The sequence below is a fragment of the Phyllobates terribilis genome, unplaced genomic scaffold, assembly GCF_046119375.1.
Source record: "Phyllobates terribilis strain yellow unplaced genomic scaffold, ASM4611937v1 Scaffold_3__8_contigs__length_932513732, whole genome shotgun sequence".
Lineage (NCBI taxonomy): Eukaryota > Metazoa > Chordata > Amphibia > Anura > Dendrobatidae > Phyllobates > Phyllobates terribilis.
The window spans coordinates 625,093,344-625,119,120 of record NW_027362763.1 but is presented as its reverse complement, the minus strand read 5'-3'; the positions used below and the strand labels follow the sequence as shown (position 1 = coordinate 625,119,120).

Sequence of the window (25,777 nt, the reverse complement as noted above, 5' to 3'; positions counted from 1 at the left end):
AGTTTCTTCCTGAAAATGATTGCAATCACAAATTATTTGGTATTATTATCTTCATTTAATTTGCTTGCAAGGAAAAAACACAAAAGAGAATGAAGCAAAAAACAAAATCATTGATCATTTCACACAAAACTCCAAAAATGGGCCAGACAAAAGTATTGGCACCCTCAGCCTAATACTTGGTTGCACAACCTTTAGCCAAAATAACTGCGAACAACCGCTTCCGGTAACCATCAATGAGTTTCTTACAATGCTCTGCTGGAATTGTAGACCATTCTTCTTTGGCAAACTGCTCCAGATCCCTGATATTTGAAGGGAGCCTTCTCCAAACTGCCATTTTGAGATCTCTCCACAGGTGTTCTATGGGATTCAGGTCTGGACTCATTGCTGGCCACCTTAGAAGTCTCCAGTGCTTTCTCTAAAAGCATTTTATAGTGCTTTTGGAAGTGTGTTTTGGGTCATTGTCCTGCTGGAAGACCCATGACCTCTGAGGGAGACCCAGCTTTCTCACACTGGGCCCTACATTATGCTGCAAAATTTGTTGGTAGTCTTCAGACTTCATAATGCCATGCACACGGTCAAGCAGTCCAGTGCCAGAGGCAGCAAAGCAACCCCAAAACATCAGGGAACCTCCGCCATGTTTAACTGTAGGGACCGTGTTCTTTTCTTTGAATGCCTCTTTTTTTTCCTGTACACTCTATGTTGATGCTTTTTCCCAAAAAGCTCTACTTTTGTCTCATCTGACCAGAGAACATTCTTCCAAAACGTTTTAGGCTTTCCCAGGTAAGTTTTGGCAAACTCCAGCCTGGCTTTTTTATGTCTCGGGGTAAGAAGTGGGGTCTTCCTGGGTATCCTACCATACAGTCCCTTTTCATTCAGACGCCGACGGATAGTACGGGTTGACACTGTTGTACCCTCGGACTGCAGGGCAGCTTGAACTTGTTTGGATGTTAGTCGAGGTTCTTTATCCACCATCCGCACAATCTTGCATTGAAATCTCTCGTCAATTTTTCTTTTCCGTCCACATCTAGGGAGGTTAACCACAGTGCCATGGGCTTTAAACTTCTTGATGACACTGCTCACGGAAGACACAGGAACATTCAGGTCTTTGGAGATGGACTTGTAGCCTTGAGATTGCTCATGCTTCCTCACAATTTTTGGTTTCTCAAGTCCTCAGACAGTTCTTTGGTCTTCTTTCTTTTCTCCATGCTCAATGTGGTACACACAACGACACAGGACAGAGGTTGAGTCAACTTTAATCCATGTTAACTGGCTGCAAGTGTGGTTTAGTTATTGCCAACACCTGTTAGGTGCCACAGGTAAGTTAGAGGTGCTGTTAATTACACGAATTAGAGAAGCATCACATGATTTTTCAAACAGTGCCAATACTTTTGTCCACCCCCTTTTTTAGGTTTGGTGTGGAATTATATCCAATTTGGCTTTAGGACAATTCTTTTTGTGTTTTTTCATTGAAGACAAATTAAATGAAGAGAATACCAAAGAATTTGTGATTGCAATCATTTTCAAGAAGAAACGGAGTATTATCTGACAGAATTACAGGGGTGCCAATACTTTTGGCCACCACTGTATTTTGTGGTAGATCGGCTGCACATGGAGGTGACCACGGGTACACCGTCTCTTTAAATTCTTCCCAGGTTTATTTTACATACGGCATAAACTGTGGTGAAGTAAAAATAAACACGGTCCTTTAGCCAAAAACAGGAAAACAAAACCAAGGAGTAGCACAAAGCACAGTCCTTGTGGTAACGGGGATCCTCAGAGTTTAGCAAACAAACTGTAAAGCTTTTCCTTATCAGGACAGCAAGCACTAGTTCCTCACTCCAGCCCTACTGAACACTGAATGATTCAAAAGGCTGGCTATTTATATCCACCCTGGGGTGGATATATATGGTGAACGGCCTCCCACACGCACACATAAAAACACACATAAAAATTTAGCCCATTAAAAATGGCCAATTAACCCCTCAGCACAACATGCTGGAGAAAACTTCAAGGTTCCACATCACTGAAGCAAATAGCCTCAGTAAAGCATATCTCCCCTCCAGTACTTTGCCAATGATTTTGTAACATATTGCCCATCCCCCCTCTGCCCAAAGCAGGGGATTTTGGCACCTTCAGTCATCAAACAGGGAAGTCTAGACCGGGCATATGCATTAAGGCCCCGTCACACTTAGCGACTCTGCAACGATCCCGACAACGATACGACCTGTCAGGGATCGTTGCTGCGTCGCTATGTGGTCGCTGGTGAGCTGTCAAACAGGCAGGCTCACCAACGATCAGGGGAGCAGCGACATCGTGGAAAGAATCTTTCCACGATGTCCTGCTCCTGGTTACCAGCCTGCTGAAGCAGGAGCAGGCTGGTAACTATGGTAAACATCGGGTTACTAGGGGCACACGCGCACCTAGTAACCCGTTGTTTATCATGGTTACCACTCTGCTATGGTGAGCGGGAGGTTACCGCTCACTTTAGCAGGCTCGTAACCATGATAAACAACGGGTTACTAGGTGCGCGTGTGTCCCTAGTAACCCGATGTTTACCATAGTTACCAGCCTGATCGCTGCTCCCGCTGGTCACACACAGCAATGTGTGCTGACCAGCGGGAGGGCAACGACCAAAAAATGGTCCAGGACACTTTGCAGCGATCAGCGACCTCACAGCAGGGCCCTGATCGCTGCAAAGTGTCACACATAGCAACATCGCTGGTGAGGTCGTTGTTGCGTCACCAAAACAGTGACACAGCAGCGATCTCTCTATGTGCGATGGGGGCTTTACCATGTAACTTCCCAGGCCTGTGCGCCACATGAAAACTAAAGTCATGGAGGGCTAGAAACCACCTAGTCACCCGGCCATTCTTACCCTTTCTTTCCCCCATCTCAGGGGTGCATGATCTGACACTAGCCTGAACTGTTGGCCTAATAGGAAATACCTCAGGGTGTCAATTTCCCACTTGACGGCCCAGCACTCTTTTTCCACGATGGCTTAATTCTTCTCACAGTTAGAGTTTCTGCACAAGTACAGGATGGGCTATTCCTCTCCGTTTACTTTTTGGGACAACATGGCTCCTAACCCGACCTCTGAGGTGGCCGTCTGGACAACGAACTCCTTACTGAAGTCCGGTGTAACCAAGACCGCCTGCTAAGAGAGCCTTTCTTACCCTGGATCGGAGACCCCACGCCATGAGCGCTGGGTTCCCGATCGTTGCCATGGTGACCCGATGCCGTGGTCACAGGCATCAGCAAGTTAGTTAGATCAAGCGCAGTGCGTGATATATCTAACTTGTGTCAGTGCAGAGCTTACAGCCTGCATCACATAGGGATGCTGCTGCATCCTTATGCTATACAAGCAGTCAGACTGCAAAAAATGAAAGTTCCACTATTGGGACTAAAAATATTAAAGTGTCAGAAAGTGAAAAAAAAATTGTAAAAATCTAAAAAAAAACAAAATAAAACCCAAAGAAAATAAAAATAAACAAAATAAAAAAAAACTAAATAAAAAACGAAGCAAAAATAGTTGCTTTATCATTATACCGCCAAACAAAAACTGGAATAAAACGCGATCAAAAGGACGAATATAAATAAAAATAGTACCGCTGAAAACATCATCTTGTCCCGCAAAAAACAAGCTGCCATACAGCTCCATCATCCGAAAAATAAAAAAGGTATAGATCTCAGAATAAAACGATGCAAAAAAAAATCTTTTTTCTATAAAAGTTTGTGTAAAAGCGCCAAAACAGAAAAAAATTGTATAAATGTGGTATCGCTGTAAACATACTGAAAAGAAGAATCCGTTTTACCACACGCAGAAGGGCAAAAAAAAACCAAAAAACAACACCCATTGGAAGTAATGAGTGGTGAAAAAACGCCTCTTGTGAACATAGCTATCAGGTTTTGCTGCAGTTTTAGTGAAAAAAAAGCAAGTACAGCAGTATGTGAAACTCATTTATTTTTGTGATATTACCATCTTGTCTTGGTCACCTGAGATGGCAGTTTGGATAGTACAGTTTAATTAAAAGGGTATTCCCATCTCCAAGACCCAATATGTAGTGGGTGTAATAATAATGATATTAGCAAATATCTCCAATTAGAAATGTAGCATATTTTTTTCTGATTTTCTATCTCTCTTTCCTCATGTGCAGGCATCTTCTTGGGATTGTAGGAGGCTCTCCCTCCACAATCTGCTTCACCTTCGCGATCCTGTCCTGCATCTGGGCCACATGTTCGATGAAGCGATGGGGTTTTAACTGCTTCCCAGGTCTCCTTCGCAATGTCCAGAAGTCCGCGAGGGTGCCATCCGTATAGGAGCTCAAAGGGGGGGAGAATCCCGTAGAGGCCTGGGGAACTTCCCTAATTGAGAATAGCAGGTAGGGGAGTAGGCAATCCCAGTTTCGGCCATCCTTCTCCATGACTTTCTTCAGTATTGATTTTAGGGTCTTGTTGAACCTCTCCACCAGACCATCTGTCTGCGGATGGTACATGGATGTCCTAAGTTGTGTAATCTGGAGAGCCTTACACAACTCCCTTATCACTTTGGACATGAAAGGAGTTACTTGGTCCATCAGGATCTCCTTTGGCAGGCCCGTCTGGGAGAAAATATGCACTAGCTCTTGGACTATACTTCTGGCAGAGGAGTTTCTCAGTGGTACTGCCTCCTCGTACCGTGTTGCGTAGTCCATCACTAATAAAATGTACTGGTGCCCCCTGGCAAACTTAACCTGGGGCCCAACAAGGTCCATGGCAATTCGGTTGAATGGGACCTCTATAATGGGCAAAGGTACTAGGGGACTGCGAAAGTGGGATACTGGAGCAGTTAACTGACAGGATTGACAAAAATTCACAATGTCTCAGTGACATCCAGGCCCGTAGAACCTTTGCAGGACCCGCTCTTGGGTTTTCTCTACTCCCAGGTGCCCACCCAAGACATGAGAATGGACCAAGTCTAATACCCCTCTTTTGAGATTCGGGCTCCTTCTGGGTACCCCAGTACAGGGATTCAACAACACCCGGCTTACTTAGGGACCTCTCGACCACATGGTACTTTTCTACTAGGTCGTCCTCATTTCTGGGGGTCCCCCTGGGCAACCCAGGTATGCACCGGCCTAGGAAGTGAGTTGATAAATCTGTCTATAAGAACTCGTGCAACCATCTGGTCTGGGGTGGAGGACTCCGGCTGCAACCATTTCTGTACCAGATATAATAGGTCGAACATTTGGGAGCGAGAGACTTTGTCATCACAATATGCCCAGTGATGGACCCTTTGAGCCCTAACAGACATAGTTACTCCTGAGCATGCCAATATCTCAGTTTTTAATTTTGCATACTCCTGCGCATCCTGTAGGGCCAGGTCATAATAAGCTTTTTGGGGTTCACCAGTTAAATAGGGCCCCAGTTCTCCAGCGGCAGCTTTTCCCGCTCTGCTATCCTTTCGATCATAGTCAAAAACACCTCAACAGCATCACCTGGGGTCATTTTTTGCATTGCTCATCTTAGCGCTTTCCGGACGTATGAGTTCTCATCTGAACTTGGGGAAGGGGCTGATGGCCTCCCACGAATCGCCTTTGTGAGCAACTCAATCTGCTGCTGCTGTTGTCTGTGCTGGTTTTGCTGCTGCTGTTGTTGTAGCTGCTGTTGCTTTATTTGCTGCATAAGCAGCTTACTTGTCACCTAATGTGCCAGCTGTTGCTGCTGTTGGCCCAGCTGTTGCTGTTGTTGAGCTTTCACAAGGTGCTTAATCAGGCCCTCCGTGCTTTCTGACTTTGCTTCCTGGCTCACTGCCGATTTCACCCAAGACATGCATGTTTTCCGCCGCCGTCACACGTACTTCTTGGGGAGATTGCCCACACTTCTTGCACCACCTGTGGTAGATCGGCTCACTCATCTGCACACGGAGGTAAACACGGGCACACTGTCTCTTTAAATTCTTCCCAGGTTTATTATACATGCGACATAAACCGTGGTGAAGTAAAAATAAACACGGCCCTTTAAACAAAAATAGGAAAACAAAAAAAGTGATAGCGCAAAGCACAGTTCTTTGGGGGAGTGGGAATCCACCCGTTCAGAGTTTAGCAAAACGGACTGTTCAGCTTTTCCTTGTCAGAACATAAAGTGCGGGAGTTCTTCTCTCCAGCCGTACTGAACACTAAATGATTCAAAAGGCTGGCTATTTATAGCCCAGGCCACACCCTGTGGTGGAGATATGGTGAACAGCCTCCCACCCGCTCTACAGCTGTTCACATAAAAACCTAGCCCATTAAAAATGGCCGATTAACCCCTCAGCACATAACATGCTGGAGAAAACTTCAAGGTTTCACATCACTGAAGCAAATAGCCTCAGTGAAACATATCTGCCGTCCAGTACTTTGCCAATGACTTTGTCACAATATATAATATAATATATACATATATGTGTGCATATATGTATGTATGTGTGTGTATACATATTATAGTGTGTGTGTATATATGTACAGTGCCTACAAGTAGTATTCAACCCCCTGCAGATTTAGCTGATTGACACATGCGGAATTAACTTGGCATTGTGACATTTGTACTGTAGATCAGTCTGGTAGTGGGAAATGCACTGCAGCAAATTTTTTTTTTTTTTTAAAACGTAAAAAGTTAATTCAGAGTGTCATTTATTATTCAACCCCTCAAACCACAAGAATTCTGTTTGGTCCCCTTAAAGTATTAAGAAGTAGTTCAGGCACCAAGAATAATGAGCTTCACATGTGTGGATTAAAGATCTCTTTGCCAGCCTTTTCTGACTATTTAAGACCCTCCCCAAACTTGTGAACAGCACTCAGACATGGTCAACATGGGAAAGACAAAGGAGCATTCCAAGGCGATCAGAGACAAGATCGTGCAGGGTCACAAGGCTGGCAAGGGGTACAAAACCCTTTCCAAGGAATTGGGCCTACCTGTCTCCACTTTTGGGAGCATCATCCGTAAGTGGAAGGCTTATGGAACTACTGTTAGCCTTCCACGGCCAGGACAGCCTTTGAAAGTGTCCTCCCGTGCCGAGGCCAGGCTTGTCCGAAGAGTCAAGGCTAACCCAAGGACAACAAGGAAGGAGCTCCGGGAAGATCTCATGGCAGTGGGGACATTGGTTTCAGTCAATACCATAAGTAACGTACTCCACCGCAATGGTCTCCGTTCCAGACGAGCCCGTAAGGTACCTTTACTTTCAAAGCGTCATGTCAAGGCTCGTCTACAGTTTGCTCATGATCACTTGGAGGACTCTGAGACAGACTGGTTCAAGGTTCTATGGTCTGATGAGACCAAGATCGAGATCTTTGGTGCCAACCACACACGTGACATTTGGAGACTGGATGGCACTGCATACGACCCCAAGAATACCATCCCTACAGTCAAGCATGGTGGTGGCAGCATCATGCTGTGGGGCTGTTTCTCTGCCAAGGGGCCTGGCCATCTGGTCCGCATCCATGGGAAGATGGATAGCACGGCCTACCTGGAGATTTTGGCCAAGAACCTCCGCTCCTCCATCAAGGATCTTAAGATGGGTCGTAATTTCATCTTCCAACAAGACAACGACCCAAAGCACACAGCCAAGAAAACCAAGGCCTGGTTCAAGAGGGAAAAAGTCAAGGTGTTGGAGTGGCCTAGTCAGTCTCCTGACCTTAACCCAATTGAAAACTTGTGGAAGGAGCTCAAGAATAAAGTCCACATGAGACACCCAAAGAACCTAGATAACTTGGAGAAGATCTGCATGGAGGAGTGGGCCAAGATAACTCCACAGACCTGTGCCGGCCTGATCAGGTCTTATAAAAGACTATTATTAGCTGTAATTGCAAACAAGGGTTATTCCACAAAATATTAAACATAGGGGTTGTATAATAATTGACCCACACTTTTATGTTTAAAATTTAATAAAATTCAACTGAGCAACATAACTTTTTGGTTTGTAAGATTTATGCTTCTGTTCATAAAACCTACTCTCGTTTGCAGTTTGAAGGCTCTAACTTATTTGCATCTTATCAAACCAGCTAAATCTGCAGGGGGTTGAATACTACTTGTAGACACTGTATATATATATATAAAATACATCCAAAGCAGCACAAGAAAAAGATATTTTTGAATTTTTGAAAAAAGGTGCAAAACCCCCCAGGTACACACCAGTCCTTTGAATATCCAAGAAAAAGAATGGAGGCAGCACTCAAACTGATAATGAAAAAATAGTCTTTTAATAGCCCGTGTGGCTGTGCAACGTTTCGGTCCCAAGATATGGACTTTTTTCAAGCAATGTGAAAGTGCAATGTGCAAAGTATTTAAACCTGCTTAATCACACACATTGATTAGCAGTAATTAATGTGACATATATGTTTTAAACATAATACAGATACAATCAATATATTATTTATCATGATTCATACAATCTATACAGTATATAAAGTGCAAAAATGCCGAGGAGACAAAAAAGATTCCATAAATCATTATAAAGACCATTTGTATTAATAATTGATCATAATCACCAGCTGTATATATTTAGAAGGCCACATGACTCACCCCATAATGTAAACATGAGAAACGCTGAAATCTCGGCGTCCCCGCTATCTCTATTGCGCATGTCCGGAAGGAATATACACTGTGTTCCAAATTATTATGCAAATAATATTTTCTCAGATTTTCCCAAATTACCTATATGAATTGCAGTCATTGTAATTTTCCAGTCAAATAACTATTAGAGTACAATTGAAAGGTTTTTGTACAAACTGCCTATGATAACAGTATATTTTTAAAAAAATAAAAAACTCAAACTGCACTCAAAATGCATGTTCCAAATTATTATGCACAGCAGAGTTTTCAACCTTTTCATTTTAATAAAGATCAAAAAAATGGTCATTTTTGAAATTCTAAGCATTAGCAGGTTATTACAAACTGAAATCAAACAGTTTTCAACTCAAAACTTCTAGGTGATGTTACATTTGCACATATGACCACTTGTTCGAAAGGAGCTTCTGAACTCTCTCGTCCATTGAATTTGTCAGGTTTTGGATGGTTTCTGCTTTAATTGTTTTGCATGAGGACAGAATACCCTCCCAGAGCTGTTGCTTAGATGTGAACTGCCTCCCGCCATCATAGACACTCCTTTTGATGATGCTCCAGAGGTTCTCAATGGGGTTGAGGTAAGGGGAGCATGGGTGCCACACCATAAGTTTGTCCCCTTTTATGCCCACAGCAGCCAGAGATGCAGATGTGTTATGTGCAGCATGAGACGGGGCATTATCATGCATGAAATGATCTCGATGGTCCAGATGGATGGAGTGGAGGATGGCTGTTTGATGGACACCCCATGCAAACACGGCTACGGCGCTAACAAGGAGGAGGTGGAGTACTGTTTTGGGCTGGAATCATGGGGAGAGAGATTGTCGGCCCTTTTAGGATCCCTGAAGGGGTAAAGATGAACTCCATAATGTATGTTGAGTTTCTCAAACAGCACTTCCTGCCATGGTTCAAGAAGAAGAACCGTGCATTCCGCAGCAAGATCATTTTCATGCATGATAATGCACCGTCTCATGCTGCACATAACACATCTGCATCTCTGGCTGCTATGGGCATAAAAGGGGACAAACTTATGGTGTGGCCCCCATGCTACCCTGACCTCAACCCCATTGAGAACCTCTGGAGCATCATCAAAAGGAGTGTCTATGATGGCGGGAGGCAGTTCACATCTAAGCAACAGCTCTGGGAGGGTATTCTGTCCTCATGCAAAACAATTAAAGCAGAAACCATCCAAAACCTGACAAATTCAATGGACGAGAGAGTTCAGAAGGTCCTTTCGAACAAGGGGTCCTATGTGCAAATGTAACATCACCTAGAATAAAGTTTTGAGTTGAAAACTGTTTGATTTCAGTTTGTAATAACCTGCTAATGCTTAGAATTTAAAAAATGACAATTTTTTTGATCTTTATTAAAATGAAAAGGTTGAAAACTCTGCTGTGCATAATAATTTGGAACATGCATTTTGAGTGCAGTTTGAGTTTTTTATTTTTTAAAAAATATACTGTTATCATAGGCAGTTTGTACAAAAACCTTTCAATTGTACTCTAATAGTTATTTGACTGGAAAATTACAATGACTGCAATTTATATAGGTAATTTGGGAAAATCTGAGAAAATATTATTTGCATAATAATTTGGAACACAGTGTAATGATTCTGGAGCGCACTTGTGTTCCAAAGACCGGAAAGGGCGGCGCCGTGACAGGAAACCTAATAAGACCGACCACGCATGCGCGAAAAGGCGCAGACATGTCCCACTATGTGGTCACAGACAGACTCAAGGCTTGGGCAACCATGTTAATTAAGGGCAGCACTCCCACATCTTGCTGCATTAAAGCACAAAACGCCTAATACACATTATACATGGGGGACACAGCACTGTAGTGCTCATTATAACAGAGTTCATTTAATGGACGGAGTTACAGACATTTATGCCTGAGAGGCATGGGAACGCCCCCCATTAGCTGGGGATGGCTACCCAATAACCTTACTAGGATAGGAGACAGGTACCCAAAAGGTCACCAATCCCACCACCCCTATTCCACAGGCTGCCTACTGGTCCATATACTCCTTTAGATAGCTGTATAATAACCCCTTAGTGTATTATAAATGAAAGATTTATCACATGGAGCCCACTCAGTATCTTTTAACATCATATTCCTATACACACATTGCGCCATTTTTAGATGAAAACTAACAATTTTGATAGGGATGAATCATGTTCCCAAACATCAGACAGTGGTGGTAGATCTAAAAAGAAAATAAAGAAAAAATAAATGTTAATAAAATTCTAAAAAATAACCACATCATGAAGAATTTAAGAAAAGATCACAAGAAGGAGGTAGGCAAGCAAAACATCCCTAGATAGTTACATTCAATTTATAATCAACATTTAATCCATAAGGTTTTAAAGTTCTAAGTCTCTTAATCCATTCCAATTCTCTAATTTTCAATAAGCGGACCCTTTCTCCACCGTCTTAAGGGTGGTATATGATCAATAATTCTGCATTTCAAATGTTTCTCTGAGTGTTGCAGCTCAGTAAAATGTTTTGGAGCAGGTAGATCAAGTCTTTTTTTCCAAATCGTATATCTATACTGATAAAGTCTAATTCTAAATTCTAGTGTAGTCTCCCCGACGTAAAAAAGATTACACGGGCACTGCAATAGATAGATGACATGATTTGATGAACAAGTTAGAAAATGATTTATATAATAGATCTCCCCATCATTGGAAAGCTGAAACTGATTACCTTTCTGCAAGAATGAACAATTAATACAATTAAGGCAGGGAAAGCAACTGTCCTCCATTGTCCTGTTAGTGTACTCTGAACTATCTCCCTTTGGGAGCCAATATCTGCTTGAATCAACCTATCCTTGATGTTTTTGGCACGTTTGTAGGATATCAGGGGAGGCAATTGAAATTCTTTGATTTCTGGTAGACATTTATTTAACATTGGCCAATGGCGTTTAACAATACTGGCCACCTTCTTACTTTCCTCACAGAAAGACGTCACCATTGGTATTCTATTTAAATTTCCATGTTTTTTAGCTGGTTTATTTAGCAGACAGTTACGATCCACTCCCTTAACTTTATCTTTCCATTTATCTAGAGCTTTACATGGATAATTCCTCACTTTGAATTTATCAATCATTGAATCCAGAGAAACCTCCAGCACATTATCCTCACTCACAATCCTCCTAACCCTCAACATCTGGCTATAAGGAAGCGATTCCACCATTTTACGTGGATGATGACTATCATATTTCAATAAGTTATTTCTATCCGTAGGCTTGACAAATAATTCTGTACTCAATCTATTATTACTATATTTAATCAATACATCAAGAAATTATATCTCTCTATCCGAACGTACCTAAGTAAACCTAATGCCCTCAGTCAAATTATTAAGAAAGGCATGAAAATCCAACAGTTCCTCCAGGGAACCGGACCCAAGAAGGAAGACATTATGTATGTATCTCCACCACCCACATACGTGGCGGAAGTGGTGGGACACATAGACAAGGTCCTCCTCCATGATCCTCATTACCAAATTTGCATAAGCGGGCGCCATACTGGCGCCCATCGCTGTTCCTCTACACTGCATGTAATATTTGTCCCCAAATAAAAAATAATTATTTCTCAATACAACCTCAAGTAAATTCATAATGAATTCTGTCTGTCTAGATGTAAAATGAGTCCCACTCAATATTTTTTTCACAGCACTAAGTCCCACCTCATGATTAATGGATAAGATACTACATCAAATGATGCCAGAATAACCTCACCACTAAGTACCACCAAACTCAGTTTGCGTAAAAAATCAGTAGTATCCAAGATAAAGGATTTAGCCTCTCTTGCTAGTGGGCCTAAAATTTTGTCCAAAAAGACTCCAATATGGCTCGACAGTGAATCACTTCCAGAGATAATAGGACGTCCTGGCGGATCTATAAGCGTTTTATGTATCTTTGGAAGAATATATATAACCGGCGTAACCGGATTCTCCTTTAACAAAAATTTAAACAGATCCTCATCAATTATGCCCTGCCATTGCCTCATTCAGAATCAGTTTATTCCTTTGCATGACCACTAATTTAGGATCCCCACTTAATTCTTCATATACCTCAGTATCCGCAAGTTGCCGATCAATTTCGGCTATATATTTTTTTGTATCCATGACGATGACCGAACCACCCTTGTCGGCCGGCTTAACCATAAGGTCACCGTCATTGATCAAAGAATAAAGGGCAACAATCTCACTTTTAGAAAAATTAGAATGGCTAAATGGAGTTTTGGTGTGTGACTCCTTCAACCTTTCAACATCATTATTCACTGCTGTGATGTAGGCCTCAATAACAGGTTGATTTATAATCGGTACAAAATCACTTTTATTACTAAGTCAATAATCCTGCAATCTCAAGGTACTACCACTACTTATGTTAATATCTTGTTTCTTATCACACATACCAAACCAATATTTCAGCTTAATTGATCTAAAAAAATTGTACAATTCAGTTTCAAGCTTAAACCAATTAATATGAGTACAATAACTATATGACAAGCCTTTAGCCAACACATTAATCTCATCATTTGTAAGGGTTTTAGAAGATAAATTGACTACCAAATTTACTCCATCTTTTTCATTTGTCTTTGTGGATACACTCGATTTTTCTGCCGCTTTTCTTTTCTCTCTGCGAAACACCATCCATGGCCACTCGTTTTTCTTTACTTTGCTGCTTTTTTCTTGCCATAATACAAATTCTAACAGTCTATTCAGTAGGACTATCAGCTGTGTATCCACCTGACTTCTGCACAACACAACTGATGGTCCCAACCCCATTTATAAGGCAAGAAATCCCACTTATTAAACCTGACAGGGCACACCTGTGAAGTGAAAACCATTTCCGGTGACTACCTCTTGAAGCTCATCAAGAGAATACCAAGAGTGTGCAAAGCAGTCATCAAAGCAAAAGGTGGCTACTTTGAAGAACCTAGAATATAAGACATATTTTCAGTTGTTTCACACTTTTTTGTTAAGTATATAATTCCACATGTGTTAAATTCATAGTTTTGATGCCTTCAGTGTGAATGTACAATTTTCATAGTCATGAAAATACAGAAAAATCTTTAAATGAGAAGGTGTGTCCAAACTTTTGGTCTGTACTGTTTCTATGTCACCATATGGTTTAACCCCATGGCCTATACCTTGCCACATTTCTTGATTTCCGGCTGTTGCTACACACAGATGTCCTTGACGAAGACTTCTCCCGGTTGAAACGTTGGAAATGATCTGTTTTGACTCCTTGCTGGATCAAAATAAATAACTCTTTCAGCAAGACCTTTAGCCTCTTATCCTTTCTGTGGTGCTGAGGTTCCTACTTAGATTAGTCTGGACCACGAGTCCATTCCTCGAGCACACTACCCTCAACAACAGTGCTGACGGTCTTCCTCTTTCTATCAAATGACTGCCTCGGTCATCAGCTGTTCTCTTTATATGGCCATCTAGAAGGGGTTGTCCACTTCCCTGACTGACCATGGTGGAGTGCATCCTCTAAGGATTCGTCTTACTGTGGTATACAGGGACTGCTGGAACACAGTGGGAGTAAGTATTGTTTCAATGTTTTATCGGTAATGCAACATTTACCATAGCTTGTTACAGAGATTTCAGTTGTTGTTTCCTTAATTTAAAAAAATACATACCAATCTTTTTACTGTATCACGTGGAGAGTTAAAGGTACCTGAAGAGGCTCTAAAGGTGATTTTCAGTTATTCTTTTTTTTATTATTATCATTATTTTCCTCTCGTGACAATAATTTTCCATAAGACTTCATGTTCACATATTTTTTAGCATGAAAAATTTACAAGTCAGCTCCAGTTTTCACAAAAGCCTTTGGAATCAGAGGGATCAAAAGCAAAAGGAACTGATATAAAAATGACTGAAGCTCAACATCGAACCTTAGATGCACAGAGATCTGAAGAAAAAGTGGCAGGTATGTTACATTTAATTTCCAGAAGAGTAATGTTGTGCTCACACATGCCTGTAGTGTTTCACAGTTTAACCCTTCAGTGACCCCCAGTAGCTGAATTTTTTTAACTTCTCTTTTTCAGGCTTTTTGTTGTTGTTGCTCTTTCTTCCTCAATTTTGTAATATTGCTATGTGATTTTAAGGATGGAATAAAAGTTATGTTTTTTCCTAATTTTCTCTGGTGCATCGGATTTCCTTAGGATTTCACACCTTTAGTGACCACCAATACTAATTAAAACTGACCGGAGATATAAGAGAATAGCATCCTCTTGACAGGTGAAAATGCACAAGTATTATTTATTTTTAGGCCACCATTGATCCCATGGTGCTGTACATTGTACATGAGGAGGGGTTATATACAGAATACAAATATAAATTATAGTCAAGAAGCTAACAATGATAGACTGGTACAGGGTGAAGAGGACCCTATCCTTGTGGACTTAAAGGGGGATATTCCCATCTCCAAGATCCTATCCCAATATGTAGTAGGTGTAATAATAATATTAGCAAATAGCTCCAACTAGAAATGTAGTATAGTATTTTTGATTTGCTATGCCACTTACCTTTTGTGCCGAGCATTGCAGGATATTAGGTATCCATGGTTAAGACCACTAGCAACTAGCTAACTAACTGTGACTTTATCAGTGGTCGTAACCATGAATACCCAAGGTCCTGCGATGCCTGCACATGAGGAAAGAGACATAGAGAATCAGAAGAACTATACTCCATTTCTAATTGGAGCTATTTGCTAATATTACTATTATTACACCCACTACATATTGGGATAGGATCTTGGAGATGGAAATACTCCTTTAAATTCTACAGGATGATGGGGAAGGAGGCAGCAGTTTGGGGGGGTTGCGGCAGCAGTTGTCAGCTGTGCACTATAACTGGCACTCTGCTGCATCAGTCATGATCAGTATTTGCACTGACCACGGCCACTTCACTCATTAGATACTGTTGTCAGTAGTGACTACGGCATCTATATAGTTAACAGAGTGTGGGGGGCTTCCTCTGTAAACGCTCCGGCACCCTGAGATCATGATTGTGTGATACTGATGGTTGCCATGGGAATTCACAGCCAAATAATGGCCTTAGAGTCTGCCGGCTATGGTGGCCTGTTCAGAAGTTATCCAAATTTAGGTGATAAAAATAGCACTTTTCTTTAATGTAATTTTACGTTATTTGCTGAAAAGCACCTGAAGGGTTAATAAACTATTTGGCAGCAGTTTTGAATATGTTGAGGGGTGCTGTTTTTAAAATGATGTCACTTGTCGGGGTCCCCCAAATTCACTTCAAGACTGAATAACAGAACATTTTATAAATGGTGCTGATGTAAAGCCGACATGAAGTAAATATTGTTTATTAACTATTTTGTGTGGTATGACTATCTGGATTAAACATTTAATCATTCATCGTTTGAAAATTGCTAATTTGTTCAATTTTTGGTAAAATATCTGATATGGTTTGCATTTATTTATAAAAATATGGACCTAAATTTACCATTATCATAAAATTTAATGTGTCACAAAAAACAATCTCAAGATCAATACACATGTCAGATTTGAAAACTTTGACCTGGTCAACTAAGGGGTTAAAACCACATAGCAAAACATTCATCAGGGAATTCATCTTGTACAAAATATTGACGCTCCTTGAACCTGAGTTGAAGGAGTGCTTTAATTTCTCCCATTTTATAAGTCTTTGTCTTCAGTTTTGTATTGGTGTTACATAGTTCTGTGATAATGTATCAGGTTTTTATTTCTTTATTTATTTGTCCCAGCGCAATTCAAGAGCGACGCATGTAGCGTTCCCTATAGCGCTGCACAAACGCGGACCTTAAACGCAGTACACAAGGCAATCAGTTCTGATGAAGGTCCATGTAGGAACGAAACATTAAAACAACTATAAGGATTGCCAATAAAACTTTTTTCATTCACTGCAACCTCTTGAGTGCCAAGTTCTCAATTTATTTATCCTTTCAGCTATAGGACATAACCCCTTCCAACTATAGGTCGTTCCCTCATCTCATGATGTACACTTATCACCGAATGGGGCCGACACTGAAGTTGCTCCCCTGCTCTCTTCATCGGAAGAAGTCTGTAACATGTAGCGGAGATCCTGCTGGTTGAGCAAGGTCTGATCCAACACCTATACCCCCCACATGCTTTTGTCAACAGTGACACCTGCATGTGATGAGTTTGACAGAGGGAGAGCACTCCCTCTGTCAGCTCCTTGTCTCCCCCTAATAATGGTCTCTGGGTCTGCAATATATTTCAGTCTAGCAGATGCTGCCATAGGCGAGTAGGCTACTTGTCAATCCAAGTGCTCATTAAAATATTTGTTTTTCAAGTACGAGTTTTATCTGTGTTTTTCAGAAATAGAACTCGTTCCCATTGTAGCCTATAGGTCTGTTCATATGTCCGTGTATTTTTGTGCACCGAGTGATTCACACCAAAACACAAAGACATGTCCAAGTCAAGAATCAAAGTCAACAATGAAAATCTAAGCAAATCGGATGTCATCCAGGTGCTGTCCGATTTTCTTGTTTGTTTGATAGTAAGCGCTTGAGAAACCTTTTTGTATGCAAAAAAAAAAAAGCTGATGAAACTCTGATTGTAAAACTGACTCACTGCCCAAGCACAGATGAAAATCTGATCCAAAACATTTATGGAAACCAGTCTGTTTGATGCATACAAAAAAACCTGCCTTGTGAATGAACCCTTACACCGACAAGCTGGAAAATGCATTGTACTACTTAAAGTGATGCTTTCATTTGATTCTTGCTGCAACATGAATTAGAGCCTGGTTACATGATTGCAGCCAGATATATTTAGATCTGGAACGCTTCAGCATTTCAGAGAAAATATACTTTAAATATCGTGTCTTTGATTCCCCATCCTTTCCTTCTGCCTCCAGTCTGTGAATGACAAGTCACTGCTGAGATTCTAAACAGCGGAGGCAGGTTGTTCATTAACCGCTTTAAAGCCCAATACGTATTAATACGTATCTGCGCCTTGGGTTTTAAGAGCCTGACACGTATTAATACATCTTTGCGATCGCTCCCGCACACAGGCTGTGCGGGCGCAATTGCCGCCAGGTGTCAGCTGATTGTCACAGCTGACACCTGGTGCTCTGTGCTGGGAGCAGTCCCGCACCGCTCCCAGCACATTAACCCCCGCAATGCTGTGATCGAAGTCGATCGCAGCATTGTGGTGGCAAGGGGAGGTGATTGCGATACTGACCTCTCCTGCCGGCCTCCAGTGCGGTCTGCTGCGGCTTCCCGGATGTTGCCATGACATCCCGATGTCATGACAACATCCGGGTCACCAGACAGCAGGAAGATATTTTGGTAATGACCAAAATATCTTCTGCATCTGCAGCACTGACAGCCTGTATAGCACGGGGATGATGCTGCATTCCTGTGCTATACAGGCGATCAGAATTAAAAAAGTGAAAGTCCCATAGTGGGAATAAAAGAATAAAAGTATAAAAAGTGTCAGAAAGTGAAAACAAAAAATTGTAAAAATATTTAAAAAAAAATAAAAATAAATAAATAATCCACCAAAAATAAAAATATAATGTGCCCATCAATAAATATTATTATGAAAAAAAAAACAATAAAAGTACACATATTTGGTATCGACGCGTCCGGAACAACCTGACCTATAAAACTGGTCCCACTAGTTAACCCCTTTAGTGAACACGGTAAAAAATAAAAATAAAAAACGAAGCAAAAAACAATGCTTTATCATCATACCACCAAACAAAAAATGGAATAACACGCAATCAAAAAGACGAATATAAATAAAAATGGTAACGCTGAAAAGTCATCTTGTCCCCCAAAAAACAAGCCGCCATACCGCTCCATTAGCCAAAAAATAAAAAAGTTATAGCTCTCAGAATAATGCGATGCAAAAAAATATTTTTTTCTAGAAAAATAGCTTTTATTGTATAAAAGCACCAAAACATAGAAAAATGATACAAATGTGGTACCGCTGTAAACGTACTGACCCGAAGAATAAAGATACCTTATAAATTTTACCACACGCGGAACAGCATAAATAAATTAAAAAAAAAAAACAATTACTGAATTGTTGTTTATTGTTTATTCTGCCTCCCAAAAATCATAATAGAAAGCGATCAAAAAATGGCACCAATAAAAATATCAACTCATCCCGCAAAAAACAAGCCGTCACATGACTCTGTAGGCCAAAATATTTAAAAATTATAGCTCTCAAAATATGACGATGCAAAAACTAGATTTTACAAAAAATGTGTCTTTAGTGTGTGACAGCTGTTAATCATAAAAACCGGATATGATTCTGGTATCGCTGTAATCGCACCGACCCGCAGAATAAAGTAGTCTAATCACTTAAACCGCACGAGGAACGGCTTAAAAAATAAACTCTCGGGTTAGGGTTGTGCTAGGATTAGGGTTGGGGCTAGGGTTAGGGTTGGGTTAGGGTTTGGCTATGGTTGGGGTAAGGGTTGGGCTAGGGTTAGGGTTGGGGTTAGGGTTCGGTTGGGGTTGGGCTAAGATTGGGCAAGGGTTAGGGTTGGACTAGGTTTAGGGTTGGGATTTTTTTCAAAAGTAAAATAAAAAAAGATGACGATATGGTGACTAGTGTTGAGCGCAAGTGCTCGCTACTTGAGTTTACATCGGGTGCTCGGGTATGCACTGAGTATAGCAGGTGCTCGAGTGACATACTTGAGTCTCCGCCCCATATGCTTCACGGCCAAAAAATACTTGCGCGGATTGCCTGCCATGCACGAGCGATCCCCACATGTTTGTTTTTGGGTGTCTAATAACTGTGAAACATGCGGGTGGGGACTCGAGCATGTCACTCGAGCACCCACGATACCTGGGGCATACCTGAGTACCCGATGCAAACTCAAGTAGCGTGCACTTGCGCTCAAGACAACTTATTCAATATGATGACCTAATGTCATCAAATTCTGTGTCATACCTCTGGGTTCAAAATGTTCACTATACCCCTTGATAAAATCCTTGAGGGGTGTAGTTTCCAAAATAGGGTCACTTCTGGGGGATTTCCACTAATTAGGCACATCAGGGGCTCTCCAAACGCGACATGGCGTCCTCTCTCGATTGCAGCCAATTTTGCGTTCAAAAAGTCACACAGTGCTCCTTCCCTTCTGAACTCTGCCATGCGCCCAAACACTGTATTTTCCCCACATATGGGGTATTGGCGTACTCGGGAGAAATTGCACAAAAGTTTTTGGGGTCCATTTTCTCCTCTTACCCTTGTGAAAATAATAAAAATTGGGGCTAAAACATAATTTTTGTGGAAAAAGTTCGATTTTTATTTTTTATTTTCACGGCTCCATGTTATAAACTTCTGTAAAACACTTGGGGGTTCAGGGTGCTCACCACACATCTAGATAAGTTCCCTGAGGGGTCTAGTTTCCAAAATGGTGTCACTTGGGGGCGTTTCGACTGTTTAGGCACATCAGGGGCTCTCCAAATGCAACATGGCGTCCGCTAATTATTCAAGCAAATTTTATATGCAAAATGTCAAATGGCGCTCCTTCCCTTCCGAACCCTGCCGTGTGCCCAAACAGTGTTTTTTTCCCCACATATGGAGTATCTGCTTACTCCGGAGAAATTGCACAACAAACAGCATGGTGCAATTTATCCTGTTACCCTTATGAAAAATTGGGGGCTGAAAAACATTTTTGTAGGAAAAATGTGAAAATTTTATTTTTACGGCTCAATATTATAAACTTCTGTGAAGCACCTTGGGGTTCAAGGTGCTCACCACACATCTTGATAAGTTCCCTGAGGGGTCTAGTTTCCAAGATGGTGTCACTTGTGGGGGGTTTGCACTGTTTAGGCACATCAGGGGCTCTCCAAATGCAACATGGCGTCCGCTAATTATTCAAGCAAATTTTACATTCAAAAAGTCAAATGGCGCTCCTTCCCTTCTGAACCCTGCCGTGCACCCAAACAGTGTTTTTTTCCCCACATATGGGGTATTTGCTTGCTCAGGGGAAATTGCACAACAAATTTTGGGGTCCATTTTTTTCCTGTTACCCTTGCGAAAATAAAAAAAAATGGGTCTAAAGTAACATTTTTGTGAAAAAATTTAAATGTTAATTTTTTTCTTCCACATTCCAAAAATTCCTGTGAAGCATCTGAATGGTTAATTAAGTTCTTTAGGCTGCGTGCACACGATGCGTTTTTCATGCGTTTATGCTGCGGAATTTTCGCAGCGGAAACGCATCAAAAACGCATGGTAATCCGCACCCCATGGTCCCCAATGGCATTCCGCAATGTCAATGCACATGCTGCGGATTTTTCAGCAGCGTTTCTGCAGCGCAAATAAATCCGCAGCATGTTCATTAATTTTGCGGAAGCGCCGCCATTGACTTGCATTGAGACGCATAGAATCCGCATCTGTACATTTGTACAAGCGGATTTTATGCGTCTCTATGTGCGGATGGTACCCAGTTCTGGAGGAGAGAAGACTCTCATCCAGACCTGGGTACCATTCTACCTGTGAAAAAAGAATAAAATAATAAATAAAGTTTATATTCACCTGTGCGGCGGCCCCTGCAGCACTTACCTTCCAGGACCTGAGATGACGTCGCGGTCATGTGACCGCAGGCTGTCTCGCGAGATGCCGGCAACCCGAAAGAAGCCAGGACGAGCGCGACAGCACAAGCGGGGAATCGGAGGTGAGTATAGCTTTATTTTTACGGTCACACTATATAAATCCATGCTATTTGCATGGATTTATATAGTGAGACCAAGTTGTCAAGCACTTTCCAAGTGATGCTATTGCCTGGAAAGCGCTTGTCAGTCCGCATGCGGAAACACATGCGTTAACGCATGTGGATACACATGTGAATCCGCATGTATTCTGCAGGAAAAATGCATGCACAATCCGCATGTTTTTTCTGCCAGGGAGATGCAGAAATGCTGCAGAAATTTTCTGCTTCATTTCTGCATCATGGGCACATAGCCTTAATGTGGTTTTGAGCACCTTGAGGGGTGCAGGAATGGTGTCACTTTTGGGTATTTTCTGTCATAAAGACCTCTCAAAGTGACTTCAAATGTGATGTGGTCCCTAAAAAATGGTTTTGTAAATTTTGTTGGAAAAATGAGAAATCGCTGGTCAACTTTTAACCCTTATAGCTCCCTAACAAAAAAAAATGTTGGTTCCAAAATTGTGCTGATGTAAAGTAGACATGTGGGAAATGTTATTTATTAACTCTTTTTTCTGTGACATATCTCTCTGATTTAAGGGCATAAAAATTAAAACTTTGAAAATTGCAAAGTTTTCAACATTTTCGCCAAATTTCCGTTTTTTTCACAAGTAAACGCAAGTGATATCGAAGAAATTTTACCACAATCATGAAGTACAATATGTCACGAAAAAACATTCTCAGAATCAGGGGGATCCGTTGAAGCGTTCTAGAGTAATCACCTCATAAAGTGACAGTGGTCAGAATTGTAAAAATTGCCCTGGTCATTAACTTGCAAACCACCTTGGGTTGTAAAGGGGTTAATCGAAGGCAGGCAGAGGGGTGGGGGAATCAGGCATGGGGTAGAAGGCCCAGTGCACAGTCCGGACCCTGTGCACCAAAACCTTTATCAGAAAATTATCAGAAAACTTCAAATGGTGATTAACCCTTTCACGACATGTGCCACATATACAGTTGAAACCAGAAGTTTACATACACTATATAAAAAGACACATATGCATGTTTTTCTCAATATCTAACATGAAATTAGAATAAACATTTCCCGTTTTAGGTCAATTAGGATTACAATCATTTTTAATATTTGCCAAATGGCAGAATAATGAGAGAGAGAGAATATTTTAAGGCATTTTTATTACTTACAGCAAAGTCAAAAGTTTACATACATTTCATTAGTATTTGGTACCATTGCCCTTAAACTAAATGAATTGGGTCAAACGTTTGGGATATCCTTCCACAAGCTTCTCAATAGTTGGTCGGAATTTGGGCCCATTCCTCCTGACAAAACTGGTGTAACTGATCCAGGTTTGTAGGTCGCCTTGCTCACACCTGCCTTTTCAGCTTTGCCCATACATTTTCAAGAGGATTGAGATCAGGGCTTTGTGATGGCCGCTCCAAAACATTGACTTTGTTATCCTTAAGCCACTTTGTTACCATTTTGACAGAGTGCTTCTGGTCATTGTCCATTTGGAAGACCCATTTCCGCCCAAGCTTTAACTTCCTGGCAGATGTCTTGAGATGTTGCTTCAGTATTGCCACATAATCTTCTTTTGTCATGATGCCATCTATTTTGTGATGTGCAAGAGTCCCTCTTGCAGCAAAACAACCCCACAACATGATGCTGCCACCCCCGTGTTTCACAGTTGGGATGGTGTTCTTAGGCTTCCAAGCTTCTCCTTTTTTCCTCCAAACGTAACGATGGTCATTATGCCCAAAAAGTTAAATTTTAGTTTCATCAGACCACAGGACATGTCTCCAAAAATTAAGGTTTTTGTTCCTGTGCGCATTTGCAAACATTAATCTGTTTTTTTGGGTTTCTTTTGGAGTAATGGCTTCTTCCTGGCAGAGTGGCCTTTCAGCCCATGTTGATACAGTACTTGTTTCACTGTGGATATTGACACAATCTTACCAGCTTCCGCCATCATCTTCACAATGTCTTTTGCTTTTGCCCTTGGGTTGATATGCACATGTTGGACCAAAGCACGTTCATCTATCGGATACAGAACACATCTCCTTCCTGAGCGATATGATGGCTGGACATTCCCATCTTGTTTGTACTTGCGTATAATTGTTTGTACAGTTAAATGAGGCACCTTCAGGTATCTTGAAATTGTATCCAAGGATGAGCCAGACTTGTGCAAGTCCACAATTCTCTTCCTGATATCTTGGCTGATTTCTTTAGACTTTCCCATGATGCTGCACAAAGAAGCAGTGTGTTTCAGGTGTGCATTAAAATACATCCACAGGTGTGTCTCTAATTAACTCAGATGTTGCCAAAAAGAAGCAAATCAGAAGCTTTCAAACACATGACATCATCATATGGGCAGTCCAGAATTGTTTAAAGGCATAGTAATCTTAGTGAATGTAAACTTTTGACTTTGCAATAAGTAATAAAATGCTTTAAACCATTTTGTCTCTCTCATTATTCTGCCATTTGGAAAATATTAAAAATTATGGTAATACTGATTGACCTAAAACAGGAAAGGTTTATTCTGATTTCATGTCAGATATTGAGAGAAACATTCATATGTATCTTTTTATATAGTGTATGTAAACTTCTGGTTTCAACGGTATACAGTGCATGTTGGAAGCAGGAGTATGGAGTGAGCTCCCTAAGCAAGCCCAACCCCATACCCGGCAGGTGATGGCTGAGAATGATACTCAAATTCAGCCCCTGACAATTGAGGGTGGAGCTCCACTCACGATTGTTGACTTGTTAATTATTATTATGGGGTTTTTTTGGTCGCTGCAGTTCCACAAAAAATGCTGTAACGAGTGATCAAAAAGTCACATCTATCCCAAAATGGTACTAGTAAAAACGTTGTCTCGCCCCGCAAAAATAAGCCATCATCCAGCTGAAAAATAAAAATTTTACGGGTTTGGGAAAATGGTCATACAACCCCAAAAACTTTATGTTTTTCTAAACTTCTGATTTTTTTTCACCACTAAAATAATAAGAAAAAAACTGAATGTTTGGTATCACTGTAATTGTATTGAGGAGAATCATATCGCAAGGTAATTTTTACCACAAAATGTACACCGTGAAACACAATGTCAGAATTGTGTTTTTTTTTTTCACAATTTCATCGCACTTGGAATTTTTTTCTCGTTTTCTAGTACACTATGTGGTAAAATGAATGGTGTCATTCAAAGTACAACTTGTCCCTCAAAAAACAAGCCCTCATATATCTATTTGGACATAAAAATACAAGAGTTATGGCTCTGGGAAGAGGAGGAGAAAACTGAAACGCAAAAATGGAAATTTTCCCCACTGTGAAGGGGTTAAAGAAAAACAACAAGCCCTTTAAGGTCGAAAGAGCCAGCGGGAAGGGGTGGGATTTGGGGGGAAATTTGAAAGGATGTGATTGTCAACTTACCTATTCATGTTGAAAATGTTTAAATGTAAATTATTTGATTTAAAAAAAAAAAAGAACAACAAGAAGCAGATTTTATTGACCAAAGGTCTGAATGTAAGCAGTATTACATTACCCCCATGACTTAAATTTATATTACAAAATCGTGCTGACAAGTTCTTCTTCAGATAAAATGTGCAAAACTTTGCCATCATTGATCTGTTCTTCATCTTACCTCACAAAGAATGAAATAAAAAGTGATCAAAAAGTGGTACATGTCCCATAGTAATTCTAAAAGCTAAGCAAAAAAAGAAAAATCCAGCACTGTAGAATAAAAACAAAACCTTTATTAGCACATCCAGAAAAAAGTAGTAAAACTTCATGTATTTAAAAACAGGACATCTTAATAAAAGCGACCCTGACCTACGCGTTTCGAACCATTGTGTAGATGCGACTCTTAGTCAAGGCATGCTGATCTGAGCGATAGCCTGTTTTAATACATGCCTATAAATCTAGTTCACAGCTGAAAGCTAAGTTAGCACTGAGCACATGTGTATAAGGAAAAAGTTCATGCATCCTATTCACAACAAAAGTAAATGTGTACATATAGGATAGAAACAAAACAGAACATGAATATTCAAATCCTCCAATATCTAGAAGTATACTGTTACTGAGATATATTTAGTAACACAAGGTCTGAATGGAGATTTATGCTGTCTGGATATCTGGAGCCTAATTCCAGGATTCTAAAGGCTATCCAAAGCATACAATAGATGTGGATTTTCCTAGGGATCCAGTCCTCCCACATCCTCTATTTTACTAAAGTGTTGGAGGAAATCGGAGAACATGAAAGAAACCCGTGTAAACAAGGACAAAAATATAAATTGTGTACTGATCTTGTATGTGGTCAGACTTTAATCCAGGACTTCACGAGCGGTCCTTATCACAGAACCATCGAGAAGCCCTGACCCATTTGAGAAGGCTTGGTTTTAGTAATGCCTTGCATCCTTTGAATTTTTTTTTTTTTTTCCAAAATCTTTTTATTGAGATTTATCAATAGTACAAAACAGCTAAATAACAAAATAGCATCATAAGAGCACAGAATAAGAGCTCAAACTCAAAATCAAACATACACCCCCAAAATA

General features: G+C 40.8%; 1 protein-coding gene across 4 annotated transcripts in view; it reads left to right on the top strand.

Moving 5' to 3' along the window:
• The window catches only part of CEP170 (centrosomal protein 170), a 306,205-nt gene that overhangs the window by 91,341 nt on the left and 189,087 nt on the right, over positions 1-25,777 (top strand). For all 4 annotated transcript variants that reach the window (XM_073671540.1, XM_073671537.1, XM_073671538.1 and 1 more), the window contains 2 exons: positions 14,228-14,283; positions 14,377-14,518. In XM_073671540.1, the coding sequence (XP_073527641.1) occupies positions 14,228-14,283; positions 14,377-14,518 (198 nt within the window). The remainder of the gene's footprint in view (positions 1-14,227; positions 14,284-14,376; positions 14,519-25,777) is intronic.